The 27,134-nt window shown below is 36.7% G+C and overlaps 2 protein-coding genes across 2 annotated transcripts in view; one reads left to right on the top strand and one right to left on the bottom strand.

Annotated features, from left to right (window-relative positions):
• The window catches only part of LOC128019841 (potassium voltage-gated channel subfamily H member 3-like), a 99,320-nt gene extending 87,925 nt beyond the window's left edge, over positions 1–11,395 (bottom strand). Inside the window, exon 1 of the mRNA XM_052606120.1 lies at positions 10,938–11,395. Coding sequence (XP_052462080.1) covers positions 10,938–11,013 — 76 coding nt within the window. The 5' untranslated portion in view covers positions 11,014–11,395. The remainder of the gene's footprint in view (positions 1–10,937) is intronic.
• A 1,849-nt stretch (positions 11,396–13,244) lies between these two features.
• On the top strand, positions 13,245–19,352 carry LOC128019842 (isocitrate dehydrogenase [NADP] cytoplasmic). Its single transcript, XM_052606121.1, has 9 exons — positions 13,245–13,411; positions 14,342–14,471; positions 16,015–16,306; positions 16,514–16,619; positions 17,053–17,230; positions 17,544–17,695; positions 18,030–18,170; positions 18,269–18,431; positions 18,643–19,352. The coding sequence occupies exons 2-9, from the start codon at positions 14,350–14,352 to the stop codon at positions 18,734–18,736; spliced, it is 1,248 nt and encodes a 415-aa protein (XP_052462081.1). The 5' UTR covers positions 13,245–13,411; positions 14,342–14,349; the 3' UTR covers positions 18,737–19,352.
• The last annotated feature ends 7,782 nt before the right edge of the window (positions 19,353–27,134 follow it).

A 27,134-nucleotide genomic window follows, 5' to 3' on the forward strand; every position in this document is an offset into this window, starting at 1 on the left:
ACTTTATAGTTTTGACCAATAAACACTGCAGTTATAGAGCAGAAAGCTTTCATGAGTGGAAAGTCAAACTCGTTGAACATGCAACCTGACCTGACCAGTACAGATTACAAAGCCTAATAACTGAGCTAATGTGTAACCTCGATGCGATCGGATCAGGAAAGGCTCATAAATAGAAGAAATTATCCAGAAGTAATATTCTTCCTGAATCTTTCAGACAGAACGGATTGAGTTTATGCACGTTTCTCTGACTATAACCACAGATATTTTTGTTTTTATGATAAAATTTCACCTTATTTTTTTCTTTAAGGGCACATTAAAACTGTCTCAGAGGATTATTAATATGTTTTAATCATTAATTTCTTCTTTTCAAATGCAGTAATTTTCATATTTTAATGCTTTGGATAAAATGTCATTTTGATTGTTTGATCCTTGCCACAAGGCCAGACTTTAAATGTATAGCTGAATTTGCAGCTATGTTGTGTATGTGGTGCTTTGACTTAATTAGTGTTTGCATAATTAGCTGTAAGTTCCTTTTTGTGCATTCTGACCCGGAGCAGAAGAACAGACTTCTGCATGCAGGCAGAAGTATATCTTCTGCAAAAATCTAAACTAATGCGATGATCTGTGCAGAGCTGTTGGGCTTTCGCAGGGTCGTTCTCTCCAGCAAGCTGGTGTGTGTATTAAGGAGAAACGGTTCATGGCACATTCAGCCCTGATGGAGCTGAGGATATTTAATCAAGCGAATTCCATCTGCTGCGGTAACCGTCTGCCCGTGTTCGAAGCGGGGCCAATTACCGGCTGATTCGACGAGGCCCGGCCACAGCGAGACGCACAGAAGCGAGGGAACAGTGAGCGCTTAGCTGAGGCTTAGTGATTTTTCTGCAGTTTACCTGCCACTTAAGGATGGCAAAGGGATTTCTAATTCTATTCTGTGAAGTTTGAGTCATCAGTAAAGTTGTAAAGCTCTGGAAATGTTTTGAAATGATGGAAAAAATTAAACCCTTAATTTTTCCATGTGCCAGGTATTGGTTATGTATCCCTGCGCGCATAAATGGACACACATGTAGATTATAGACAAAGACAGATGTTTCAAATCACCAATGATATAGGGTGGATAATTCTGTCTAAGGGCGCATATCTACATGACAAATTTTCCTTTAAAGGTAAAATTAAATGCCAATTGGAATTAAATCACACTCTTTCACCCTTTCCTTTTATGCTTTACACCTAATGTCATAAGAAAATAATGGCACAAATATTCCTTACAAACAGAAACAATGAGTAAAAACTGATGCCTGGAAGCAAGGAGGAATTACTCTCAAGGAGTAATTCGCTGCAAAAGCTAATTAGTATTTCATTTCTTAGGGCCTGACATGATGGCTTATGTCATTCAGAATAACACTTCCCCATGGGTCTTCAGAGGGGCATGTTGAGTGAGGCATGCAAAGCAAGGGAGTGTGGGAAGGGAAGGCAGGAGACGCCTGACATTTGGAGTCACCATGGGTCTAATTCAAATCAACAGCAGGTTATGTTACGTAACACATGTCTCTTGAAAACGGCAACCAGTGTAACTATTAATGACACGTTAAAGCAATGAAAATTACCCTCTGAAACACACAACAAACTAACACCTCAGTACCCCCTGAGAGTTTTACTTACTTTCAGACAATACTCCAAATAATCTAAAATGCATAATTTCACTTATTAATATGACAGATCAGCTTCCTTTGGACTGCCATAGTTCAAAATAAATGTACACTATAAATGCACCAATGCTGTAATATGTGCATTGGCCTCAAAAATACTTGTAGACAAAAGCCACATTTAAAAATGTGTGATTGCCATATGAATGTCATTGTATTGGTTACATAAAATTTCAATACAAGAAGTTAATATCAACATACATTTGTCACATTCTGTCCAGTCTAGGGTTGGAGAGATCGGTGGCAAAAGATACAGTAAAACTGAAATAATAAGTAATTACAGTCCCTCCCCCTCATGTCCCAGCATTTTGACTCGGAAGATTTGTCTTTATTTTATTCGTAAGCAATAATTAACAAAAGCATCTCTTTGGAAGGGGTTTCAGGCAAACAATAAAGGGAACTTACTAAGACCTTAGAAAAGTTTACCTTTAAAACTTACCTAACAAAGCAAATTGCTAATAAAATATGTCATGTGCAGTATTTCCAGTTTCTAGAATATTTTTGCTCCAGCCACAAAAAAAAAAGTCACAGCTGAGCTGTTGCGTGTCTCTGAGCAACACACAGCAGCGTCATTTCGTTCCTGAATGTAACAATGTTTGAAAAAGAGCTGGTTGAGTGAATAATTCAGTGACTCACTCATACATACAGTTGCTTGATAAATTCTTAAATCAATCAGTGTTTTTGAACTAACTGCTTGAATGAATGATCCCAATGAATCGTTTATAATGACATGCAGATATATCACCACCTATTGGTCTATGGATGTAACCATGCAGAAAATCCCCACAACAGCTGTTCTCTGTTTTCGTTGTTTGTAGACGTGCACAAAAACATCTATTTTCACAAAAGCTGTAAAGTCTCATTGCTTTTGTAGTATGCATTAATTCACTCTGAAACTTCTTAACAAATTATACAATCGCTAAAGTGCGGTACTATCCTGCAACAAGCTCCTTATGTGAGAGATCACCTGTAAATACTGCCAGTGAACCGCTGTGCTGTTCTAGCTCTTGTGGATGGCAGTGACTTTGATCCTGGATGACAAACCTGCCACTTTTCCTGTCACCTCAAACACCCCTTTCCGGATCGTTCACAAATCCCTCCCTCCACCATCTGTGGAGAAGCATCTTGAATCACAAAGAGACGCAAGCTAAAAACAGGATTTAACAGCTACAGGTGTAATGATGTAAATACAATATAATTGTACACTGCTCCTATGTGTATATTTTGTAGAATATGAATACTGATGTAAGCAGACTGTGTGAATATTTTTGTGTAAATCACATTAAGTTAAGCAGAACTGTTGTAGGCTTCATAACTTTGATGAAGTGATCAATCATTTCCAATAACTGACAAATTAGGGATGTTTGTCTCTAAAGGGGACTAAAGCTTGATGTATTTTCTGTGTTACATAATTGCAAAAATTTTTAAATAAAATACCTGTCTGCCTTTAGTCAAAAACAGGTAGTCCCACCCCAAACTTTACACCATTTGTCAAGCTTATGTTGCTATATGAGGACAGCATGGTGAGGTTCAATTTTCATTTTTGGAGCTGTATAAAATAATTTATTTTGTTGAAGGGATCAAGAACTGCATTTTTTATGTTTTTGTACTGTTTTCTTTGGTCCACTTATGATGTTATTTTTACATCAAAAGAACATCATAATTTAGAAGAATAATATATTTCTGTAGTGTTTTGACCACCCCTCATCAGAAAAGCTGTGTTTGAACAGCTGTATCAGATCGTAAAATCAGAAGTAAATGCACACTGCTGTGATTGGCTATAACAGTTGTGTATGTTTGACAACCTACACCCTTCATAGATGGACACTGTTGTGCATAAATACTCAGCACATATCAAACTATCAGTAATAACAGACAAAGCAATAGTGACCACATGACAAAAACAGTTACTTTTGTGTGGTGAGACATTACTGTCTTTTTGAAAATCCTGTGTCGAATTGGGCCTTGTTTGTAAATGAATTCACTGTAAAATGAAGAGAACAAAGGACCAAGTTCTTTCTGGAACTTCATTTAAAAAAATAAAGTTCATCCACTCTAAAGGTGGGATCAGAAAGAAGGTAATGCAAAGACTGTTTTTTTTCTACTTATTGTCTCCGGAGTATCTTTATTGTTTGATTTCTGCATAGACCTGCGTTTGCCTCTGTCATTATTTACACAACATGCATGAATTGGTGGGCGGGGCTAAACTGATGTTGATGTAGAAGCAGGTTTTGATCTTCTTCTGCAGAGGCGGTGTTTATCCACATTATTACGTCATAAAGTGATACATTTTGGCAACCTGGCTTCAATTTAAACTGCTTTTAGACTAACTTACAGGATGTTTTTATAGTACAGTGACCTCTATGTCAAAAGATCAAGGGAATTTTGATTTCTCAGTTCATGATCCCTTTAAAGAAGGAAAGTAGAAGAAAAAACTGATGAAATTTCAGCCAAGAAACCAAATCCATCTGCTGGTATAAAGTTAAAACAAGGAAAGACCAATAGTCATGACCTTGAATAGTCTCTCTCTCTCCCTCAGCATTTACAGCCCTGGTCATGAAAGAGCTTCAGAAGTTTTCATCATTGTGATTCAACAAAGAATTGCGTAGAACAGCCAGGTTATGCAGTAGAGCCTGGAGACCCGCAAATACTTCTAAAGTTCTCCTATACAAGCCTTTGATTTGTTTTCTCCAGTGATCCCATCGATGACTGACACTTCGTTATTGGATAAAACATACAGACATGGTTAAAGCCTTTGACATGCCTCTACATCTTTTGTAATATTTAGATATGTTGGTAAAATGCCTCCTACAGTTTGAGCAAAATTTGCATGCTAAAATGAACCACTGAAGTGTTAATCTCAAATAAACTGAATAATCTCTATATTATATTAAGGCAGCTAATTATGAAGTAGTGACCCTAACCATGACCTAAAATTTACTGGAAACACAAATCAGAAATATAATTTAAAAAAAAGATGATGTTGAAATCTTGATATACAGTAATATACTATAATCTTGAGCTCTGGACCTTTTTATTGAATGCAATATACAGTATTATTTGTTACAAAAAAGCATAAGTCAGTTTGCCAGAGGCATTAGAGACACTGCTGTATCATAGTAATTAGTCTCATATAACAGTTCACGGTTCCATTCTGAAGGCAGGGGGCTGTTTTATTTTATTTTATAGTCTTTATGCCATAAAACTTTCATAGACTGTGCTCTGAATTACATTGTATGGCATCAGCTTGCCAAAGTAAATGGAAACCTTTATTGATTAATTAAGGAAGTTTTGTCACGGTTTTGCCAATAGACCTTTGAAAAGGAGTTAATTCATTCAAACCAATTAGAGTCCCTGCAAACTCTTACTGTCATCGGAATGCAGTCTGTTGCACGACGTGTTCGCATGAGTGTTTATGTGCATCATGGTTTGAGGTTTTTTCTAAGAATTACAGCGCACAGCAGGCTCAGTGTCTCTCAGTTTAACATTCGCTTTCTCCCCCTCAACTCTAACCCTGAGTCTTCATATATAATAACAGCATGCATCTAGTAAGATTTAGCACTGTATCCAGTGAATGAGTACAAAACACACTTACATATGAATAGATATAGACAAATCCTCTACTGGAGAGTCTTATATTCATGTAAAATGTAAGTGATGTTGGTTCACATGCGCTTTAATGTGGTTTAGCAAGTCAGAGGCAAAACTCTGGATTTTTTTAATCAGTGTTTTAATTTTGTGTTATTGGCTATTCTTGAAGCATTCTGTCTGCAGTGTCTGTCCTGAGTGATTGTGTCGAGTGAATATTCAGTTGTGTTTACACATACACCTCACATTCATAACACACAGAGTTCTGACAGGGATGTCAATTTTGTAACTTCACGTGTTGCCACAGAAGTGATTTGCCTCTCAGGTCATTCACAGCCTATCTCTCTCTGATTCTCTCTGAATTGTTGTCTCACCGGTGGCCAATGTTTTCTCGTATTCATTTTATAATGAGGGGCAGATTGTGCCTAACCATGGTGTCATTACATCACCCTGGGGAGAAACTCTTAGCCACATACACACATACATGCATGCACACACACACACACACACACACAAACACAGACACACAAAACTCGTAGAAAACAAATCTTCCACTTAGGCATCATGCAAAGTTCATGAGACATCTGTAGCCTGCATGTGCTGAATTGCCTAAAACACTAAATAGACATTCAAGATTTTGTTGATTACCGTTATCCTTTCTGCTTCTATGAATGCAGCTAGTGCAACCCTTCAAAAATTCACCATGGTAACAATAATTTCTGGCAAAACTTCATAGTTTCTGTGCTGACCAGCTCATCTCCGGTTGCTAATTAGATTCTACCAATGGTAGATATTCTCAAACACACAACTTTTACTGTAAAATCTAATCTCATTGTGAACCAAGAATCAAGGTGGAGCACTGATTGTTAAGGTGTTCTGGAACCTAAAATTGTCTGGGTGGTTGCTAGTGTGTTCAGAGTAGTTGCTAGGGTGTTGCTAGGGTGTTCTGGATCCTAGGATTTTCTGGATGATTGCTAAACTGTTCAGAGCAGTTGCTAGTGCATCTATTGATGGTTGCTAGGGTACTTTGGACGGTTGCTAAGGTGTTCAGAGTTGTTCGTGAATGGCAACTGAATGGCAGTTGCTAGGGTATCCTGTAGAGTAGCCTAATAGCTATTAATAAGCAGCCAAAAGAATACATGTTAAAGAGAGAGAGAGAAAACTAAAGGAGCAGACCCGACTGCTTTAAACAGGTGCATGAAAACTGGCCTAATGGGCTGACTGGAACAAATGGAGAAGGGGGGTCTCCAGGACACTTGATGCCCTTAAGGGAGAAAAAATGTGTGCAACTTACACAGACACACAGGAGCCAAGAAAGTGTCCATCTGGTGAACATACTCTAACCTGATTACAGAGAGCAGATGAACAAAATTAATATAGACGATTCACTAATACAAGGACTCACTGGCTCGATTAGGGTAGTTCTGGCACGATGACCATCAATATGGGAGCTGAGGATTGAGCAAAATACAGAGATAAAACATTTCTGATCTCTTATATATTTGCTCAGCTATATTCAACTAATTTTTGAATACATGCTGTTTAAAGGTTTGGGGTCTGTAATTTTTTTTTATGTTTCTTTTATGTTTTTTTATGTATTTTTATGTTTTTTATTATTCAGCAAAGACACATTATAAAACATATTTCAAATATTATTATTATTTTTCATTTTTTTACAAAACATTTTCAAATAAATGCTGTTCTAGATGCTGAATGCTAAAAAAAGGCAGCAAAATGGTTACACATTTATAATAAGAAGAAATATTTTTGAGCACCAAATATAAGAATGATTTCTGAAGGATCATGTGACACTGAAGACTGGAGTAATGACAATAAAAATTCAGGTTTTCCATAACCTACATAAATCATAAATACATATGAGGCACCAAAAAGGAAATAATTCTGTCAAATCTGGATAGAAGTAAATCTCAGTATATAAATGAAAATCTCAATATATAGAAGTATGTCTGAATATACAGTATATAGAAGTTAATCTGAATATATAAATATAAATCTGAATATATAGAGAAAAATCTGGATAAATACAAGAAGATTCTCCTGTACTCTCCATTGTTGAACTCTATTTTCTCTGCCTCTAAATCTGCCTTGAATGCATGTTTCCCAGAATAAGGTTTAGATGACAGAACGTTGATTATATTGTGGTCAAGCTCCATATCAGGGAGAGGTGTAAATCCCCCATTCTCTTCCAGCCATAGTTCCCTTCTGCAATTAAATAAAGTCCTAAGGCTAATACATAGCTTTTGAGATATGGTCCAACTAAAAACAATATCACGTAAATGTTCCTGGTGATTCCTTGAAATATTGTACCTAGTAAAGAGAAAATGTATTTATATTTATTACATTTATTTATATTGGAATATTGGAATGACTCTTTAACACTGGACAAGAGTGTGCAAAATGTGTAGCCATGATGAATTGTGAGGACCCTTTGGCACTACGAACAGTCGTTTGTAAAATACAGTAAAAATACTCTATTTGGTTTAGATAAGTAATTTAGTACAGTATCTGCATTGATGCATTCAGGCATATTGTTTTAATAAAAATAATCATACCAAACACAAACTTTTAATGGTATTGTGTATTACATATTAGGACCTCAACAAAAGGCAAACAATCAAGTAAACATTAGCTTCTGAAAGTGATTTTGTGTGTGTGTGTGTGTGTGTGTGTGCTACTGTGTGACTAGACTCAGTCTATGGCTCACCCCAATGTTTTGTTCAGTTTCTTTCTCATCTGCTTTGGAGATTAAACAAACGCTCAGACAGGCCAAGATGAATTCTTGACACTGCCGGCTGTTAATTATGATGACTGCAATCGGTTTGTTAGGGGTGTGTAATTAGCTGTGTGTTCGGTGAATGGAAAGCCCTGCATTTATTCTGTCTGAAATGTGCTGAATGCTCTGAATGAATGTTTGATTGAATATGGATGACAAAGACCGAATCACCTCCTTTTGTCTTTCCTTTTTTTAATTTTTTCAGAGAATGTTTTTTTTTTAAATCTCTCTGATGTCTAAACTCTTCACTGCAAAGACTTTGGCTAGCTGTATTTAATTAGCTCATATCGAGATCAGGAGTTAAATGTGCAGATGCAGGGATCAACACATCTCTAACAGATGGAAGACGGTCTGTCTGATATCTTCATGCTCAAGAAGACTAATATATGTAGACAACAACAACAACAACAAAAAAAATCTATCTACCATGGTTGTTTGGTCAGTCAATATAATCTAGAAAGACAGCTAAATTATAAACGCATACTATAGTGGTGGAGTGATATCCCTTACAGTTAGGGTTTTCTTTTCATTCTGATACAAAGTACTATCAAAGCCAATATCTACACCAATAAGTTTTATGATTTTCGAGGATTAAACAAATAATTATAGCCAACAAACTTCAAATAGCCACAAAACAGGCCTAAACTGCAAATTATATATATATATATATATATATATATATTATATATATATATATATATATATATATATATATATATACAACAATCAGACCATAATACATAATACATATTTAGCTTTGTTGACATGCAGTGGAGAAAAAAAACCTAATTCTTCTTCTTTTTTTCACTGCCTCTGACAGGCAGTGTTATCTGTGTCTTTGAGTGCTCTGGCTGAACACTGTCTGACTGCTTGTGCTTTTAAAAATTTTTGCTCATGTTCAAATGAGGACGAATAATTTCTATATTACACAACTATTTTTTAACCAAGTTCATATTTTTCACAGCTTATATAATATATTTTACTATTTTGTTATGTTATGTTATATTTAAATATAATTTGTATAAATTATTACAAAGTAAGGATCATGAAGTAGGATTCATCCTATTGTGAGAACTTATCCACTTAATACTGTTTCCAGAAATGTCTTGTTTCTGAAGACTGATCCAGTCATCCCTAATGCATACTCTCAAAATATAAGCCACAATAACCGCTGAATCCGTCTCTTTCTGTTAGTATGTGTGAATGTGAGGAGCCGACAGCATTAATGCAGTCCAGTGTTTATCAGTGTCTACAGCAACTATCTCCTCTCTCTACTGGCCTGTCTCTGAACTCCTCTCAAATGGGAGCACACCAGCAGCACAAAACTCTCCTCTCGCCCCTCTCTCCTTTTCTCTGGCATCAAACAGCAGAATTAATCCTTTGATAGTGCACGTCACTTTGAGTTTAAATGCAGCAGATCCCAACCGTGTGTGAGGCTATAAAGTGACAAACAACAATATGAGTTCTTGTCTTTACTCAGAAGGCATTTTACTGCAGGATTTTATTCCAATTTCCAATCCAATTCCAATCCAATTATTTCCAATTTTCTATTAACAATCACAGGGGTCTTTCTCTAAAAGCCCCCTCTGGGTTTATCTACTTATCACTGATGGTCAGTAAGGTAAGAGCTAGTAGTGTTGTGGTAAAGAGGCTATAGCACACAACTGCTAACAAGCTGTTAGTTGATACTGTAGTGATGAACCTTTGAGTGATTTGAGAAAATAGCCTTTCAATTTAGAGTTCAACTAAATAAAATCAGACCAATTTTGAAGGATTTTTAAAAGCAAAAATGTGAAGTTTATAATTGTCTAAAAGCTGTTCAATTAATTATTCTGTTAACTTGTGATTTTTTTTTAGCTGTAGAGCCGTTTGAATAATTTTAGTCATTCTTCGGGTCACAGGGTTTATGGCATTCTGTTGTCATGGCAAGTTGTAAAATTTAAACACCAAATTTATATTAACATGCATATGTTTTTTTGTGGCAATCAACATTATGCCACAAAGGCTGTCAATTTAGCTTAACTTGCACTTAACCCAGAACATCCCTTTAACCATTAAACTACACCACTTGGCCACTGGACAGACACTGCATGGATGTGAAGCTGCATGTTAGCGACCTTCTATCCACCTACACACACTCAGCCGGATAGCACACAAGTTACTCATCCCTTCTGTTTAAAAATCACAGATTCACTCTCTGTGGTTTTAGATGAAAGATCAGTCTAAAGAATGTGAAGAAAGCTCAGAAGTGCATTTTCTCACACTCATCATGTAACACTTGAGTAATGACAGATACACCTGTTTTACTCTTAGATTTCTGACCTCTTTCACCTCAGTGAGCCATCCAGATGTCAAGTAAAATGTATTCTTAAACACTGTTAAATCTTATTATGTTGCTTCTGCTCTTCAGAATATGTAATTATTTGAGATGCTAAGAAGAAAATGAGATAAAATGTACTAGGGATGCCAGGGAACAGATCACAGCACAGAACATCCCAAATAAGCAGATATGCAGCAAACTGAACTCAGCGAGACAGGGAAATGAAACTATAAATCTTTCTTTATAATTGAGGCAGAGACAGAGTTCACAGTGTTAAACAACACTTAGTAGATGACTAATAGCATGGATATTAACTTTAAGTCAACACCAAAATGTATAATGTATATAAAATTACCAAATATCAACCAGCTGCACGAAAGGATTGAATATGTCCCCGCGCGCGCATTAAGAGCCTATACTGTTCCATTTTACGCACAGGTGTAAATAGCATCGAGTGACTGTTAAATTTGCCCCAAAAACTTTGTAATTGCATTTGACACTTTGGTGAAGGAACGGTAAGCTGCGCACTTACGGGTGCCATCGAAACGGGTGGCGATGGTGTCGAGGAAGGTGTTCTGCGGGGCCAGCAGACCTCTCATCACAGGCATCCTGGTGCGGGTCGACTGCGTCCTCCTCCCGCCTCTGCGCCCTGCAGGGGCAGAGGACTCCTGCTCAGCCCCGAACCCGGGTAAAAATCGGGATGTTCCGGGCGCGCATCCTAGACCCTGCAGGAGCGCCCCGATCCGTGATACGCGCGGCTCCACTTTGGCAGCTCAACAGTTACCATATCCTTTAACGAAAAGCCCACATATCTGTCTTACATCGTGTCATAAAGAGGAAAATCCGTGTTCGTGTCTTTGTAAGTCTGGAGCTTGGAGATCAGATGAACCTGTGCGTAACGGCAGCGCTGGAGACCGGAGCTCTGACTGGTGAAGAGACTGCGCACTGATGCTGTGTGGACTCCTGGCACCACGAGCCTTGCTTTCTACATCTACACTATATAACTGGCTTTCTCTAGTTGCTATAACCAGCAGATGTCACGTCACGTGGTGAGCATGAGTCTGGTAAAGAGGCTAGAACCCTACTAGTTTTATTTTTATTAAAGACTCTTTATTCAGATGAAATGATCCATAAACAGACAAAATTTTGATTTTGTTAGAAATTTTTCATACAAAATAATATTTAGTGACTGTGGAATGTTCTTACTGTTTCCTAATTTTACACATAAAAATTATCTTTTTTTCTATTTAAGGGTCAATTACTTGACGTGATTTACTTAATTTGAATCCAAAAAAAAAAATTTGACTGAATAGTCTAAACCTTGATGATAGTGAATACATTTGTCAAGGTAGTGTAACTATAACCTTTTAAAGGAAATGTTGGCGTAGTTGAAAGAACCTCAGAAAAAAACAATATTTATATATTCTTTAAAAAACATTACTAACAGAACTTAAAAATATAGATATGTTATACCTTATATTATAACCATAGACTGTATGGTTATAACCCATGTTTTATAATATAATAAAGTGCATATAATATGATAACATTGTCTGTTAATTCACAGCCCAAGGCAAGTATTTAGTAAATTTTAGACAATTATAACTTGTTCTAAGCCGATTCCTCTCTTTTATTTTTTTCGACATCCTTATTTTTCCCTGATTCATAAATCAAACAGTATAACTATGTGCAAGAGGGTTTTACTGCTATTCCTTACTATTTCTTTTCAGTTTTTTTTTTTTTTTTTTTACATGATCAATGCGTTGGTGCTCAATTATAATAAAACAGAATAATAAGGGGAGAAAATATTTACTGTTATTTTCTCCTTTGCAAATACAATGTCTCCACCAAACAACTTATAACAAGATTGCTGTACAAATGTACTAACTAAATAAAAGGCAGAAAATTGCGACATCTGCCGGTAAGTATGGATTTTGCATTCCCACAGAAGACAGCTCAGTGCTCATTTTGACAATTTCACTCCCTTACTCTTAACGCAAACATGGAGAATAAACACCTTTCAACACCGAAAGTTGCGTTAAAAGCAAGCAGGAGTACTGAAATTATGTAAAAGGGGGTAGACTTGCAGAAAATGGGCGGGGGGAAATGGGCGGGGCTTTGGTGGTTCTAAATAATAGGCTATATCATTCATTATTCATCTTTAAAATAATAATACAAAAAATTAACTGCAATTATATATAAATAATTCCACAATATTATTAACCAAAAGTTTTATCAAAGACAGGTTGGTATTTCAAATGTACGGATTTATGGATTTATATAAAATTTGTTATTGATATTTTGGGGACATTGAATACCTTTATGATGTGGATAAGTATACTTGCCATATTTCCAGTCTCCTACGTAATTAATTTGGTTGGACGAATAAAAATCTTTAAAAAATGTTCTCAGCTCCACACGCCAGCAAGTTAAGGTTTTTTGCCTTTGTAGGGCAGAATGGTAAATGATTCTTGCATAGGCTTGTTTTGCATACTGTAATGGGCTAATTTACAAAAAAAAAAAAAAAAAAAACTTTTTTTAATATAGTGAATCTGATACACTAAAATATTTTGTATTCTAAAAGAGTTTTTATTTGATATATTCAAAGTCATTTCTTAATTATTGGCCATTTTATTTCAATTGTAAAAAGAAAAGAAAATGGATTTGTGATCACATGGGCCGCCATTTTTGAGCTGCATAGCGTCCCCTGGAGGAAGACTGATGTCTGTCCCACTGCAAACAGCTATTATCCAGGAACCTAAATTCCTCCCAATAGGGTGCATAACGAAGGAGGGACTGTATAGTTCCGTATTCTCTTGGATTGGTGGAGGATTATCTGATTGAAGAAGTACATGTATGAGGAGAGCTACAGAGAGCCTATGCCATCCACTCAGCTGATAGGAAACAACGCCTTCCAAGACTAGTCTAAAAACCTCCAAGCCTCCATACGACACATCAACCATCTGATACTTCTCTATTTACTCCGGTATATCCTCAAAAGAAAAGGTAAGCGTAGTATATTGAGTCGCGATCGTTCAAAATCGCCGGTAAATCCCATTACATTAGCTGTTTTTTGTTTTTTTTTTCATCTGACGTTTCCTGCAAAGTACCGAGCATTACTGATGAAGCACTGTTAAAGTGATCCATTCATCACAAAAAAAACAAAAAAAAACAAAAAAAAAAAAACGCAGGCTTTGAAACCTCGGTGGTCATATATAAATTGTATAATATATAATATATATGTATACATATATAAATAATTAATTGTTTTTGTCGCATTAATAATTTTTACGACTGTTTATAGAAGTAGCCCTTAGTCTTCTAAAGCATCATCACCTACAGCTCTTTTATTAAAATATGAATATATGTTTGGGATTGCTCGCATTGTATTTGACCTATGTCCTAATTTTTTTGTTACGTAACCAGTGCCAGTTTGTGGAACTGCAACAAGACGTTGAAACGTTTGTTACCAGAACACAGTTTATACTAAGATACAGTGAATCTCTCAGTGGTGGATAAAAGGCCTGTGTCGTGTTACACAATGGCTGCCTGTGTGTCAGGTGCTGTTACATTAGTTGCATGAGAATAGCTGGTACATCAGTACAGAGATAGTAACACCATAGTGATTGTACTTGCATAGTTCAGAGTAACTAAAAGAACAGCAGGTCCTTTTACTGTATCACAAAATACCACGGTATTACCATGCATATCTTGAAAACTAAGGTATTACTATTGCTAATAATGGAAAACCATACAAACCAATGACTTCTAAGTCTAGTTTGTAGGCTCAAAAATGCTGTCCGTTAAAACAGGTTTAAGGCAGAAATGCTGACTCACAGGTTGTGTAACTTTTCTCAATGGAATCTATTCATTCTGCAGGGATCAAGTATTAATTCCACTATACATCTTAACATTTAACCGTCATTGGTTTTGCAGGGTCCAGAATGTCTCAGAAGATCAAAGCGGGTTCTGTGGTCGAGATGCAGGGAGATGAGATGACCAGAGTAATATGGGATCTCATAAAAGAGAAACTCATTTTCCCTTATCTGGAGCTCGACCTGCACAGGTGAGATTAAATGTGTGTGTCCCATTCACGTCAGCAGGTGCGCATTTCTCTCATTATGTCTGATTTCCCTTGTGAATACTCAGATTTCAGCCAGTATGTTAAGCTGATTTAATGTCATTTTGCTGCCAATTAGTGGTGTTTTACAGTAATTTAACATGGTAACCATAACACTAAAGTTAATGCCATATTATCATTGTTTGCACTGTTAAACCATTATAAGGTCATCTTTAATTTTCAGTATTAGTTTTCAGTAACTTTGATATTCAAAACTAATATGACACAGATTTATTTTAGTAACTAATATTACTAACGATATTCGTGCCACTGAGAAGTTACCTGCCAGGTTTTACAAATATTTCCTATTGGTAAGTACAATGTGATAATTCTCAAAGCCAAAGGGAAATGTTATCATCCCATAAGTAAGCACTCACTTTTATTACCTAACATCACTTTTTGTCAGCATCCGTACTTTGAACTTTATAGGTTATGGTTTGATTGCAGTGGCTCTTTAACTAGAAAGACCTGTTTTTTTGTTTAAAATAAATGAAGTATTCAGCATAGTTCGTGAACTTGACCTAAAGATTTGAAGAATAGTTGCAAGGTGAACTGTCAGTGGGTTATCGGTCTGATAAGAGTATTATCAGTACGTTAGTAAACAAGGTGTGGTCACTTAAGGGGGATCTCTTGACGCCTGTCCATTCAGTCATTACCACTGAACCTCGGAGTGGTCTTTGAGCTTGTATCGTAAGATTGTTTGCATATGTTTACCTGTCATTTGTGCTTCTAGTTCTTTTGTTTTTTTTGAATGCGATCTATACCTCACAGGTTTTCTTTGATGGATTGAACAAGTCAAAAGCACCCCTATTTAGTTATTTTGAAGTCCTCTAGCGCCACCAACAGATTTTCAGAATCATTACCATGGAGTTGAAGGAAAGTGGGTGAAAGGTCACATCATACTTAACACAATAGTGAGGACATGGAACAAGAAGGGTATGGGAACGTTCCTCACCCCCATCAGTAGAGCTGTATTGTAGCTCTGGGATGCTCTCTCTGAAGTCTATATGTTAAGTGTCTCACTCTTCCTCACTGGTTGTACAGTCTCTGAGAGGGGGCTTTCATCAGTTCAGTCACGTATATGCAGAACAGATGAAGCCTTTCATTTGCTTTTAGCAGCTGAGAGCACGAGTGAATTTAAATCAGTGTGGAAAACTCTTTTGATTGCATGGCTGTTCGAAGATTTGAAGGCTTGTTTTTGGTAGCTGATAATCATCTACTGTATGTCTTTTTATTATTTCATATCCATACCCACACAGACTATGTGCATAAGTAACAGAAATAGCTTTAATAGGGATATGTTTAATTTTATGTATTTTTTTTTCTGCTACCCACAATGTGTTTAATTAATAGACCTTTTACCGAAAGAGGTACTTTGCAAAAATCAAAGAAATGCATAATGATTGTTAATATGTCAATAACTTCATGGAATAATTCTCATAGGTGAGCAAAACTCATGAGGTTTCTTTTTTTGCTCTCTGTGTGGCAGCTATGACCTGGGAATGGAGAACCGTGATGCCACAGATGACAAGGTGACTGTCGAGGCGGCGGAGGCTGTGAGGCGCTACAGTGTCGGCATCAAGTGCGCCACCATCACTCCTGACGAGAAGCGCGTGGAGGAGTTCAAGCTCAAGAAGATGTGGCCCTCTCCTAACGGAACAATCCGGAACATCCTGGGAGGAACTGTGTTCCGAGAGGCTATTATCTGCAAAAACATTCCCCGTTTGGTCTCAGGCTGGATCAAGCCTATAATTATCGGCAGGCACGCACATGGAGACCAGGTAGGGAGCTCTTCCTAGTGCATGTATTAGAATATCTGTAATTAAGGCCTTATTGGGAATTTGTTCTGGAATTTTTTTGGGTTGGATCGTTTTGGTGTTTTATCAAAGTTTACATCATAACTAAGCAATCATCATTTAATTTATTGGTGAAATCACGTTACAGGTAAAAGGTCTCCTGAAATAATCTGTCCTTTTCAATTTGAACAGTACAAGGCTACAGATTTCGTTGTTCCCGGTCCTGGAACGGTGGAAATGACATACACGCCTAAAAATGGAGGAGAGCCGCTCAAGTTTGTTGTCCACGACTTTAAAGGTAGCCTACATTGATTTAAAAATTTCCATTAGAAGTAGTACGTCATCTGGGAACTTTTTGCATACTATTTTATGAATACTGTGAATTCTGTTCACACATTGTTTTTTGCCTATTTCATAGCAGGGAAGTCTGAGATTTCGAATGCAGCCCTTCTGTATGTCAGAAATATCTCTGTATGGTGATGTCATCACAGTGGACTGTCACTTGTTTGATTATTGAGCATGTTTGTCTTGTCAGAGTTATAGTCTGAAGCCACATGGCACTGTCCTGGGACTGCAAATAGTGTTTAGATGAAATGGATATCGTGCAAAGATTTGATATTTGATTTGAAATTATTGGAACATAGCCTAGTTGTTTCTAAATCTAATTGTCACAAGCATATCTTCTTATAGACCAGGTTTTCTTGACACTATGTGTGATTCTGTATGTTTAGGTACCGGTGGAGTTGCTCTGGGGATGTACAACACAGACAGTTCAATCCGGGACTTTGCCCATAGCTCTTTCAAGATGGGGTTGAACAAAGGCTGGCCGATGTACCTCAGCACCAAGAACACCATCTTGAAGAAATATGATGGCCGATTCAAAGATATTTTCCAGGAAATCTATGAAAAGTGAGTCCTCGGTGAAATGGTTTCTTATGAACTGTCATTGAATAAATTCCCCCCAGTAATCCATCTAGTTACAGTGTTTTTTTGAACTAAAGAAAATGGGTCTGAAACTGCCTGTCGTAAATTTAAAGGCCTCCATTTAAATCAATACAATTTTTCCTTACGAAAGGTTTTCTTCTGTCCTGGCACCTAAGCATGAATGTCTACTCATAATCCTGTATGCACACATTGAATAAGATGACAGAGCGACAAACAATGAGAAGTGAATTCAGAAAAAAAAATGATAAAGAGCATTCTGACACTGTGTGTGCTGCAGAGAGTACAAGGCTCAGTACGAAGCCAAAGGCATCTGGTATGAGCATCGGCTGATTGATGACATGGTGGCTCAGGCCATGAAGTCTGAAGGAGGATTTATCTGGGCCTGCAAGAACTATGATGGAGACGTGCAATCAGACTCTGTAGCTCAGGGTGAGTAATGATACAAAACTATTATTGATAATTAATACTAATATTTGCACCCCACAAATGACGAAAGAGTTGCCAGATACAAAAACGAAATGTTTTCAATGAATGCTTTTGTCCAGTATATTAAAATAGTTTTGATCAGATAAATGCAGTTTTGGTGAGCACTAGGCGCTTTTGTTTTATTTAAAACATTAAACCATCTTACTAACGGCAATCTTTTGTTTAAAAATTTGTTAAAAGCTGTTAAAATTTGTGCATGTTTTTGTGGTAAAGGTATTATGGAAAGTACCATGAAAATGAATTTATAGTGAGTAATCTCTCGGTTCTCTGTCTCCAGGTTATGGGTCATTGGGTATGATGACCAGTGTGCTTGTGTGTCCTGATGGGCGTACAGTAGAAGCTGAGGCAGCCCATGGCACAGTTACACGGCACTATCGCATGCACCAGCAGGGCAAAGAGACGTCCACCAACCCTATTGGTGAGGAAAACATACTTGCTTTACTTCCACTCTTAATCTATAAAATCCACAGATGATGCACACAAAACAGTTTTTCATAATCACTTTTGTCCCATCAGCCTCTATCTTTGCGTGGACACGAGGGCTGCTGCACCGGGCGGAGCTTGATAAGAACGCAGAGCTGCGGGTGTTTGCTGAGGCACTGGAGGCCGTTTGTGTCGAGACCATTGAAGCTGGTTTCATGACCAAGGACCTGGCCATCTGCATCAAGGGCATGTCTGAGTACGTCCATTATCTACTCTGGGACACTACTATTCATTGGGGCTCAGTGGAGATCTTTGGTTTTGAGTGGTGTTGGACTGCATGAATTGAGTGTTCAATGCATGATATAGCATAAAAAAAAAAACATGCAGATTTTAAAGGACAGCAACAAAACATTATTAGGCTGTGTAATGATATTTTATATGTATTTTTTCTGTTTATGTCTTTGCAGTGTCAAACGCTCCGATTACCTCAACACTTTTGAGTTCTTGGACAAACTGGCTGAGAATCTGAAGATTAAGTTGTCAAGTCATCCCAAACTGTAAAGCTGCTGGATGTTGATGGGGCGTTAACACACGCACACACTGAAGTTTAGCCCTCACCTCACGTCAAGCTGCAGACTCTGTTTTAGTCTCATTTCCTGTTTGACTGGGACCAAAGACCAGTCCAGTAGGGGGAGCAGTGCACTTTCAACTGGAAGATAAGAAAGTGTCTTTTTAAATGGAAGGAGCCACTGTAACCTTCATTATGCTTTTAAAAACTAATTTGAAGCATTCATATAGTAACTTTTATCACGGTTTATACGTTTTAACATTGCAACATTTTTTATTTGATTTTTTTATCATATCCCCTGTAGTGCAAAAAATATTTACTGCTATCTCTCAGGTGCTTGAACACCTGTTGACTTATTGTCTGAGTGTGTAGTTGTCTTGTCTTCTGGCATCCACTCTTTACGCCTTCCCGGGAACAGTGAGATCAACTGAAGTACTGGTAGTTCTCACCAGTAGACATTCCTGTTCATTGTTCACTCAGTACCACTGTCTGTCACTGCATTACAAATGAATTCCCTTATATGGTTCTGTTTATGTCAGTCTGTGTGCTTATGTGATTAGGTCTTGTGTAATTATGACATCAATAATAAATGAGACTTTTTAAGAAGAATATCTCATGTGTTTTGTCACTTGGTCATGTTTTTATTTTATATTTTTAAGAAATTAATACTTTAATTTGGCTAGGATGCAATGAAATGATTTATGTTTCAAAGATCTCTTTATTTATTTATTTTATTATTATTATTTTTGTTTTTATCTGTGCTGTTCTTTTGAACTTTCTATCTTTTTAAATCTTGAATAACCAATATTACAATTTCCACAAAAATATTGAACGGGAAAACCTTTTGCAGCATTGATAATCAACAATCACCAAATCAGCATCTCAATTTTCACAAAGATATTAAGCAGCAGGATCATTTCCATCACTGATGAAAACAACAATCACCATATCAGCATTAGAGTGATTTTTAAAGGATCATGAAAATTCAGGTTTACCTTTAAAGGAATTCAATATATATAATATATGCCATTAAAATAGATAGCAGTTATTTAAAAATTGTAATATTAATCAACTTTTTTTATTATTATTTTTGTATGCTTGATTTTACCAATCTCAAACTTTTGAATGGTAGTGTACATAATGGACTACGAAGTTTTAGAACTTACTTCGTATTGTGGTGTCTTATGGAAGCATATGGGTAGCATTATTCAATTTGGGATGTAATATGCAAAATGACAATGCAATATGTAAAATGGCAATGCATTTCTGTATTTACATTTACATTTTCCAATACATTTGTGCAACGTTTGGTGCAAAATGAAAATGAAAATTAAATTACATAATTTTCATTTGCCATTTACTACACCAGTTTTGAAATGTAAAATGAATATTAATTTTAAAGCTTTCTAAGTTGCAAAATTAAAATGAAAATGTATTACAGAAATGATTAGATATGTCTAACATGTTAAAGCAAAAACTGTGGCAAAATGATCATTTAAATGCTATTTTTCTTAATTGCATTAACACTCACAGTCAAGACACTTACGATTGCATTTTCATTCGGTGTCCCGCAATGAATGTAGCAAAATTCAATGTGCACATTGAAAATGCATTCCGATCCGATCACGTGTCCCCGCCCTCGCGCCACGTCAATCATTGTGTGAACAAGGCGGGGCTTACAGAAGGTCAGAGACTCAAGTCTCAAGAAGAGGATTCAATCAAGTGAGACAACATGGACAAGACAGTTGGTCCGTGTATGTTTTGATCATTTCGGTTTATGGCTTCAATATTTCATTCGGATTTGTGGGCGGAGCTAAAACGCTGCTTTCATCTGATTGGTCGAATCGGATCGGTTTTCATCTGACAGCCTTCAGCTCGGTCTTGTCATTCTTTCAGGCAGAATAAGAGTCAGTGCGAGTGAAGCACTGAAATGTCTGAAACCACCGCTCACTGTTAATTAGCATAATATTTGAATCAGATGTAGCTGGGCACATAATTCGTGCTGCTGAGACCTGCAAATTATTTCTAGGTTGTAGTATTATATGAATATTGTCCCACTGATAAAAACAGTGCAAATAGTTCTGTCCCTTTGGATAACAGTGAAGTGGAAATTAAAATCAATAATAGACTGAACAGTTCCATGTCTGTAACATTTACCACTCTCATCTTTTAAGTCATAATGCACTAGGTATGTGTGTGTGTGACATTAATAAATAATTTTAAAAATGAATATAGTTACATTTCTAAATAAAAATAGTAAAATTAGCTCTATGCTGCTCAGTGCTCCTGTAGCCTACCCCAGAGCGCCCTCTCGCGGCTGTAGACGGTAATGTTTTCTCTTGGTCTTGAATAAATGTGACATATAGTCCAGTGCGACTTATATATGTTTTTTTCCTCGTCATGACGTATTTTTGGACTGATGCAACTTATACCGAAAAATACAGTTAACATTATTATTATTATTTATTATGAGAGTAATTGACACAGACTAGAACTGTAATGTTTCACCCAATTCAGCTCATATCTTTAGACTCGTCCGACTCGTGTTGCTTGTATAACTGGCCAGACTTACCTTCCCAAAAAATCCTATTTAATTTTATTTCATAAATTTAACTATATTTATTTCCACTTTACTGTTATCCAAAGGGACAGAACTATTTGCACTGTTTTTATCAGTGGGACAATATTCATATAATACTACAACCTAGAAATAATTTGCAGGTCTCAGCAGCACGAATTATGTGCCCAGCTACATCTGATTCAAATATTATGCTAATTAACAGTGAGTGTAGTTTCAGACATTTCAGCTGAAGGCTGTCAGATGAAAACCGATCCGATTCGACCAATCAGATGAAAGCAGCGTTTCAGCTCCGCCCACAAGTCCGAATGAAATATTGAAGCCATAAACCGAAATGATCAAAACATACACGGACCAACTGTCTTGTCCATGTTGTCTCACTTGATTGAATCCTCTTCTTGAGACTTGAGTCTCTGACCTTCTGTAAGCCCCGCCTTGTTCACACAATGATTGACGTGGCGCGAGGGCGGGGACACGTGATCGGCTCGGAATGCATTTTCAATGTGCACATTGAATTTTGCTACATTCATTGCGGGACACCGAATGAAAATGCAATCGTAAGTGTCTTGACTGTGAGTGTTAATGCAATTAAGAAAAATAGCATTTAAATGATCATTTTGCCACAGTTTTTGCTTTAACATGTTAGACATATCTAATCATTTCTGTAATACATTTTCATTTTAATTTTGCAACTTAGAAAGCTTTAAAATTAATATTCATTTTACATTTTAAAACTGGTGTAGTAAATGGCAAATGAAAATTATGTAATTTAATTTTCATTTTCATTTTGCACCAAACGTTGCACAAATGTATTGGAAAATGTAAATGTAAATACAGAAATGCATTGCCATTTTACATATTGCATTGTCATTTTGCATATTACATCCCAAATTGAATAATGCTACCCATATGCTTCCATAGTGTCTGTCTCCAGCTGCCCGATGAAATCATTAGAGGTTCCGACACACGTCATTCACTAGATGGCAGCACGATGACGTCTAGACAGCCTCTTAAACGGAGCCTGGACGATGTTAAAGCGAATAACAGAGGATTTTCGAATTAATTCGCTTTTAATAGTATTATTTTATTATTTTCATTTGTATTATTATTAACACATGAAATTATCCATGTATTTATTTTGAAGAATTTTGAAAACAGTGTTTGAAGGGAAATAAATTAATTAAAACATGAAAACCAAGTCTGAACACAGATTGCTACAAAAAAAATTAATGTAAACAAATGGGCCAAAAAATTGGACATGGTCAAAAGATCGGATCTGTGTATTAAGACATGCAGTGGAACCCAAGTGTTCTTCTTGACTTTATTAGATATCTGTGACAATGGTTTACCCGAGAGAGAGAGAGAGAGAGAGAGAGGATGCCTCAGAGTGTCACCATTGTGCCGTGATAATTGGATTCTCCCTGTGTGAATGGAGACTCATTCACGAGCGTTGTTAGTGTAAAGATTACTATTGTGCTGCAGGAAGTAAGGCCTTGTGAATATGAAATAGAGGCTAGCGGTCATTCCGACGTCAATGACGTAAAACAAGAACAAGCTGAGGTCACTGGAGCACCATAAAGGCCACTGCTAATCAAACCCCGCCCCAAAAGATTGAATTGGGCAATTCAACTACGCATCACCTGTCAAGAATTTTTTTTTTTATATTTCATTTTAAATGAATAACTGTATATTAATTAAAAAAGATATTACATAGAGTTTTTAATATTAATTTTCATTTTTCATAGTTCATTTTTTGTGAGACTTAAATTTCTTCATACTTTTTTTTGGCTATTTTGTAATGTATTTTAAATGTATTTATAATGTTCAAAATATATTTACAAAAAATATGTATATCAAATTATATACAAAAATATTTTTGTTTTTTACAACCAATGGGACAATCTTACAACATTCTCACAGGTCACAAAAACAGTCAACATCAAAACTGCACTATTTGTAGCACCAAGCACACCAGCATGTCTGACCATACAGAGCCTCAAAAAAGGACATGGATGTTGAAAATTAAAGGGGTTATACAGTATGATGCGTTTTTAATTTTTCCTTTATCTTTTGTGTGTTTCAAGCTCTTGGTGCATGAAGAAGATCTGTAAAATTGCAAAGACTAAAGTCTTACATCCAAATAATTATTCTTTATCAAAGTTAAAACTTGTCCACGCCTTCCCAAAACGCCTCCTTTAAACACGTCTACGTCACTGTGTGGGAAGATTTGCATAATGCCACCCAAATGTGCATGCAAAGAAAGAAGGTGTAACTTTTATTCACGCTGCCATGTTGTGAAAGCAAAACTACTTTGGCCTTCCAAAAGAGGATGATATCCAATTCATCATGCCTAGAGCTGATTCATGCTGGTCACTGAGGAAATGCTTCAACTTGGAGCTGTGGATCACCAGATCGGGTATCACTGTGGATGAAGCGGAGTCCAGCATGGTGTCGTCACATGGGTCCTTTGGCGAATCCGCCGTTCTCTAACCCGCTGGCCATTTCTCACTCAAGCCCGCAGTGTGTGACGCTGTGTGACGCATTTTATGGAGAAGTGTTTCCTGAATCTGCAGACTAGTCTACAATGGGTCTGTGCTCAAAGTCTGTTCTATAAAGTGGGGCAGTTCCAACTTTGCAAGGATAGTCTGGTGCTTCTGACTCACAGCCTGAATTTTTTTTTATTTTTTTATATATATATATTTTAGAATTTGCCACTGATGATTCAAACGGGAGTTTTGAGCCATGAAGAATAGCGGTTGTTGTTTGTTGTTTCTCTGATCACAAATGCAGACATGGTTTTATGTTTACACAGCATGATACGCAACACTTAAAAACCCAGTATAAGTCATTATAATCTGTAATTATGTCCCCACTGCATGCAACAAATGCCTGTTTGTAATGGGTTTTATTGTTTTTGTCTCGTTGTGCTGGGAGACGACATCACAGTATGTTAAGAGGGCGTAACATTTCCATCACACACTTGAGGCATTCAGCCAAACACAACACACTAGATAGCTGGCCAATCAGTGTACACCTCGCTTTTCAAAATGATGAGCTTTGTAAAAATCGATGCCTTTCAGGAAGGCGGAGCACAGAGGAGAAACAATTATGTGGAAAATAACCTTAAACCGCATAAACACATTGCATTTTACCAAATACACAATGTAATGTTCTTTTTAGCAGTCATATGACCCCTTTAATTAACAGATGGATGATTGAGATATGGCTTGAAGTTGTTTTTGTCTCTCTCTGTCTGAGAGTACACCTTACTCCTGTTGGGAACGCAGTGGTTTCCATGGGGACTCATAGCCACTCTACTCTTCAAAAGCGGGCCGGGCAGAGGCAGAGGGGCCCTTTGTGTTGGAGAGGACAGCATGGAACAACGCAGGGTAGATGAAAGCCCTGCTATCCTTATGTCCAATCATAATTTAGTAATCAGTGCTGGAGCACAGAATCCAAATAGACACTGAAAAAACAAACAGAGAAAAGGAGAGGCTTGTGGGTCAAGATTTGAGCAAGAGAGAGAGAGAGAGAGAAAGAGAGAGATGGGAGACTGATATGAGGATAAATTTCAAAGAGATAAAGGAATAGTTGTGCTGTGGCTCAGGCTTGTTTTTTCATGCTGATGATCTATTCTCTGTGCTGTAGTTTGTGCTGAAATGATGGCGCCCACTTTCATCCAATTTGAGAAAATGATGATGCATCAACTCCATTGTTCAAACCAAAAATAGCAACCTTGTTTATTAGGACATACTTCTTTGTCTATTAAGGGAGTAGGTGTGGGTTTAGATGGCTGATATATTTGTTTAATTGTAAAAATCATTATTATTCTTTATTATTATGTAACATAGCAGACTTTTAGGGGTAGTGCAACATATACACAGCATGACTGTGTTAGTCATGGTAAAGCCCAAGAGAACTGTTAATAAAGTAGCTGTAGAAATACACCACCATTAAAAAGTTTGGGTTCAGTAAGAATGTTTATGTCCACCATATGCTGCATTTATTTGGCCAAAATATATTTAAACAGTAATAATATGAAATATTTGTAAAATTTAAAATAACTATTTTCTGTTCCAGTATTTTTATTTTTTTTTCCTGTGATGGCAACGCTGCATTATGAGCATTATTACTCCAGTGTGTGTGCACTTGGATGGATTAAATGCAGAGCACAAACTCAGAGTATGGGACACCAACCATGGCCATACTGTACGTCACGTGACGTCACATTCACATTTTCACTTTCATTTTCAGTCGCTAGTATTTTGAACAGAGTAAAAGCCCATTTACAATAAACTGATCAAAATAAAACAATCAAAGTAGTGTAAAATCTATGATAAAATAACTTAAATGTAGGCCAGCAACATCTGTCGAAACTGATATGCAGGCACATATGATCCTGAATCATACAATGAATCAGATTTAAAAATACATATTCCATATATTATTTATATCAACCAGTTAGGTGGACTAGCATTTCATTTTCGCTGCCATTTGACAAGGTTAGTAAGGTTAATGAAGATAACTTCATAATCACCTAGCTAAGTGGATTAACATTTAAAACAGTTGCTGCTATTTGTCAAAGGTTCACAAGGTTAGTGTTTCAAGCACTGTGTCCTTTTTAAAAAAATATTCTCTTCTCCCTCTCTACATGTCACTTTTACAGCGGCCTGTCCAATTACAGACTCTCTTAATTTTCTCAGAACAACCTACAAAGAAAAAAAGAAGAGAAAGAAATAGAGTTTTCTGGGGCAAATAAGCATTCAGCATGGGTTCAAATGGGGGTCTATGTAGGTCACACACAATTTGGCGCCTGCAAGTTTACAGATGGTGCTCGTACCACCATTATCCCACAACAATATCGCAGAGAGGAACTTATTTGAGCCCATTAGCCCATGTCCCCTCCTCCTTCATTAAGAAGACCTTTCTTTAAATAAGCCAAGACAATAAGCTCTCAGAAAGGGTAGCGGGGGGAGAACAGGGGGACTGGAGGGGAGGTGGCAGGTTTAGCCCGGAGTCCACGATAATTACTGTGTTTCAGTCTGCGGCCTGAAAAAGACTTGAATAATGTTTCTTTTTTTGTGGGGACCTGAACAATAGATGCAGGCCTCGTTTCAAGAAAGGCAAGCTTTTGGCTATTACAAAAAAAAAAAAAAAAAAAAAAAACTTATCTTTGCCACTTGCACCAAACCTCTTGGCCATTATTATCGCACAGTCTTAACATCGTCGACCACAGTTTAAGAATGCATATCTTTTATGTAGTTAGATTTCTTTTGTGAGAATTTGTCTGTAAATTAATTACAAGCCCACATGGGTTGCTAATGACTGTGAAATATGTGCAGTTTGTGTGGGATGTTGGTTTGTGTGTTTGTGAGAAGAAAGATTGAAAAAATACAATGTCTGCAGTATTACAGACTAGCTTTACAATTATTTTACATTTACAAACTCCTACACAACAACTGGAATCATATTTTGTTGATGGGTAGCTAATAGAGACAATGCTATTTTGAAAACCTTGAGATTGTATGACTTTTAAACCCCTCATTTTATAGTTATTGTGTTAAGAAGGAGAAAAATTATATTGCTTCACTTGAGTATTTAAAATATATTTTTTTTTAATGTAGGCTACTGTTCAACACTATACTGGAATATTATGTCCATGAATTTATGTGGTAGTCCAACATACATTAAAGAATACCATGATACTATTTGGAATATATTATTTCAAACATGACATTAAATGATTGCCATTGATGTATGTAGAAAAATAACGGCATAGGAACCATTTAAGGCAGGGTGTTGTTTCATCCGGT

The sequence above is a fragment of the Carassius gibelio genome, chromosome A9 (genome assembly GCF_023724105.1).
Source record: "Carassius gibelio isolate Cgi1373 ecotype wild population from Czech Republic chromosome A9, carGib1.2-hapl.c, whole genome shotgun sequence".
In the NCBI taxonomy this organism is placed as follows: domain Eukaryota; kingdom Metazoa; phylum Chordata; class Actinopteri; order Cypriniformes; family Cyprinidae; genus Carassius; species Carassius gibelio.